The sequence below is a fragment of the Lolium perenne genome, chromosome 7 (assembly GCF_019359855.2).
Source record: "Lolium perenne isolate Kyuss_39 chromosome 7, Kyuss_2.0, whole genome shotgun sequence".
Taxonomy (NCBI): domain Eukaryota; kingdom Viridiplantae; phylum Streptophyta; class Magnoliopsida; order Poales; family Poaceae; genus Lolium; species Lolium perenne.
This window is the reverse complement of record NC_067250.2, coordinates 139,137,083-139,140,745: the sequence shown is the minus strand read 5'-3', so window position 1 is coordinate 139,140,745 and position 3,663 is coordinate 139,137,083. Positions and strand designations below refer to the sequence as shown.

Genomic DNA, 3,663 nt, shown 5'->3' with positions numbered 1-3,663 from the left:
GGAAACGATTTTTATTTGGCGCACCCTAAATCTCTTTGGGGGCCACGGCTGGAGATGCTCTTAGCCAGCCAGAGTGCTGCTTGTGCAGTTTTTGTCCTTCGCAAAAAATTTCTCCAATGTTTTGTCCTTCGCAATTTTTTCAGTCATGTAGGACATTAGGGACGTTAAGATAAAAATGTTTTCTTTTCGATGTACCTTCTAGTTTTTCTTTTTTGAGAAACACAATACAAACGCAGGCGCTCACATACACGCGCATACACTCACCCCTATGAACGCACACACGCACACCCTACCCCTATGAGCACCTCCGGAAGACCGAGCCAGCGGATTGTATCTTGAAATTGACGAAGTCACTACAGGCGCCTCGCTATCGACGGGAACGTCGCCTCCCACTGAAAGAATATTCCGCCTTTATGAGACACACAGATGTCAAACCTGGGGTTTGAACTCTGGTGGGCTGGGGGTACAACCACCCTCCTAACCACCCAACCTCAGGTTGGTTCTCGATGTACCTTCTAGTTTTGTTCGTGTGTGTTCTAGTTTCTTCAATCTGATGTACAAAAAAAAAGTGCATCTCTAAGTTTGTATGCATACTATTCTTCCTGCAGATTGACACATGGTTTAACGTGCAGACCCAAGAATCATTTCCTTGTATGATGCATACACAAATAAAAGATTATCAGCATTCGAGTGCTGAAATTATAAGATTTTCCTATAAATTTGGCCATTCAGTTTGGCTTAATGTAGCTAGTTTCGTCTGTTCAGAGATTGAGAGACAGGCGACATTACATGCGCCAATCTGCAAACCTATTGCTAGTGATAAGTGATAATCAGCAACGTATCTTTCTCAACTGCAGTATGGTGATGCCGCCTGGGCAAAAATCAATCCAGAAGAGCCTCGAACCTGCAATATCGCAGAGCTCATATCCTCATTCTTATGACAGGATCTCTGCTGCCACTGTTGAAATAAAACGGCCCGTTTCATGTCGCCAGTAAGCTCTCCCCGAATCTATAGTATGGACTATGGAGTGTATGGACAGTTGAGCAGGTTTCAGATCTGTAAATCTGTGCTGGGGACTTTGTTGCTGCTGAAGCTGATGTTCCTTGAGAGCCCTATGCTCGCAGGCTCCTGGCCGTTGTTGGTCGACAGAGCAATGTCTGTGCCGGATGACTTGCTTGGCGCGCTGTCGCTGCTGTCCAATGGGCTCTTGGACGATGGGTATGGCACGACGGTAGAAACTCTGCGGGACAAATGGGACAGGTTTTTGAGGAGCGTTCAAACGCCACCGCTTGCAAAGTACTGCTATGATCACTGAAAACAAGATTCGATTCATACCTTTCCTTTCGCTTCTCCAAGAATCGGGCAAGTGATGCTTTGCGGGCTTGAGGGACAGCTGAAACAAGAACATAAATCAGCATATGTGTAAAACTTTCCTAGGCATGATCTCGTAATCCGAACTGAAATGTGGACCGAGCAATGGACAGTGCAGGCAGGTATATGTACCTCTTGGCGTAACAGCTGCTGCCGCAGCAGCAGAAATCGCCTGCTGCAGTGGTTCAGCCGTGGATGCCTGGCTTGCTAGAGGAACAGCCGACGGCACGCCTGAAGATGCCGGGCCTGCGCTCTCATTGTTAGAGCTCGACGTGCTCTTGGAGAGAGCCACGGCAGGTTGTGGCATGACAGGGACTGGGCTAGGAATGCCAGATACACGAGGCACAAAGGTCTCTGGTTTCTGGATTGTAATAATCTTCATTGCAGGTGAAACCTCAGGTGCTGCGAATCTCGCATCGGCGGAAACAAGCGAATCTGATTTATGCACTGTGCTTGGAACAATAGATGCCCTGCTAGCTTGAACCAGGAGTTCCTGCGCCTGCCATAGTTAAAACATAACATAATAATAATCAGTAAACATACCTACGGCACGAAAAAAAAAAGTTTCATTCATTCATCCATTCATCAGAGGTAGTAGTACCTTGTCCATCGCGACGTCGAACACATTCACGGCGCCGTTGTAGAATATGGTCATCCGTGTAGACTCTGGATTTCGCAGGTCCCTTTCAGTGTCAACCATCCACTAATTTGTCAGCACAATTTGTTTTGCCATCGACTATTTATTATGAAATCGCTTCAAAAGATATTATCTAGTAGTAGTACCTTGGACCGTAGACACCAACTGTAGAGCTGGGCACGGGGCTGTTCATCATGAGATACTGGTTCTTGAACGGGACACCACCTGCGGCAGCAACACTGGGGAGGCTCTGCACCCTGAGCACGGGGTGGTTCCCCTGATTGAGCTGCATCGGGTGGTGAAACGGCCTGGATCCAGCTTGTGGTACATGATGATGACGAGCCGGCACGTCGTAGGAATCAACGCCGTGCGCGTGCGCCACAGCGGCGGCGTACTGCTGCGGGCTGATACGGCCGTCGAATCCGAACTTGCTCTGGAAAAGCAACGCCAAGCAGGTCGTCAGACTGAGTAGCATGTCGATGGCATGAAGAGGACGGTTTCAGGTGGTGGGAGGTGAGACAAACCTGATGATGATGGGGCGTGACGAGCGCCGGCTGCTGCTGCCGGAACGCGGAAAACGAGTCCCTGGTGCCCTCCGCCGCTGGCCGGAATGACATGAACGCCGGTGTAGCGGCGGCCTTGGCCTGGTACTGCCACTGCGTGGCGGGCGGCGCTGCTCCTCCCAGGTAATCTGAAGAAACGGGCAGCCCAATTCGTTCAGCGGTGGAAACATCAAGCACATGTTGTACATGCTGCAGAACGTAATCGTACTAATAATTGTACTAGTGAATTGTAAATCAGTAAATCATGCACGTTGTTGGCACATGAAACTGTCGTTAACGGCGGGTTCGAACAGCTAATTGGCGGATGGAAATTACAGAAAAGGAAAGGACGAAGAAATAGGCATGGAAGCGAGAAGGAAAGGAAAGGTGCTGATTTGCCGTGCTATCATTATGAGCCCAAATCCGCAGCCGCAGAAACCGCGGATCACGAGTCGAAGAAACAAAAAGGAAACCGCGTATCACATGGCGAATTCCAATTGCCCAAGCAAGGAGGAACTCATCGCGAGGCGAGATACATACAAGTGCAGCTAACGAATCAGTGGTATGACGCGGCGGAGCGAAGAGGGAGGGCATCGACCTGATTCCGGCTTGCCGCCGGCGTCCTCCATCTGGGGCTCCTCCTTGGTCCTCCCAATCGCGCCGAGGAAGTCCCTCTCCATGGTAGAGGAAACCGGAGGGAGAGAGGTGCTCTGAAGAATCTGTTAGCACGAAGCCTCTCCCCGATCTCTCTTTCTCTATCCCTCTACTTCTCCTCTAGGATGCCTGCTTGACTTTTCTTGCCTCCGTCTGCTGCTTTCCTCTTTTCGTTTCCTAAAAATGTTGTGCTCCCGCTTCCTGGATTCCTACCTTATTTATTCGCGAGATTAAGGAAAAAGGAAATACTTAGAGCATCTCCAGTTCCGTCCCTCAAACTCCAAACCGTCCCCCAAACCGTGCCGGATTGAGTATTTGGGGGACGTGTTTCGTTCGTGTCGCGTTTGGGGGACGTCGCTACCCAGTCGAGTCCCCCAAACCAAATTTCGCAAATTTTAAATTTAAGCGAGATTCATCCAAACTTGCCATATATTTACATAGATTCGAACGAAATTTGA

General features: G+C 49.5%; 1 protein-coding gene across 1 annotated transcript; it reads right to left on the bottom strand.

The window, feature by feature from the left end:
* Window positions 1-620: 620 nt before the first annotated feature.
* On the bottom strand, window positions 621-3,391 carry LOC127318723 (protein TIFY 6a). Its single transcript, XM_051349202.2, has 7 exons — window positions 3,150-3,391; window positions 2,534-2,700; window positions 2,156-2,442; window positions 1,974-2,055; window positions 1,505-1,871; window positions 1,337-1,394; window positions 621-1,241 (listed from the first exon to the last, which is right to left on the bottom strand). Exons 1-7 carry the CDS (start codon window positions 3,229-3,231, stop codon window positions 1,052-1,054), a joined length of 1,233 nt encoding a protein of 410 aa, XP_051205162.1. The 5' UTR covers window positions 3,232-3,391; the 3' UTR covers window positions 621-1,051.
* Window positions 3,392-3,663: the final 272 nt, after the last annotated feature.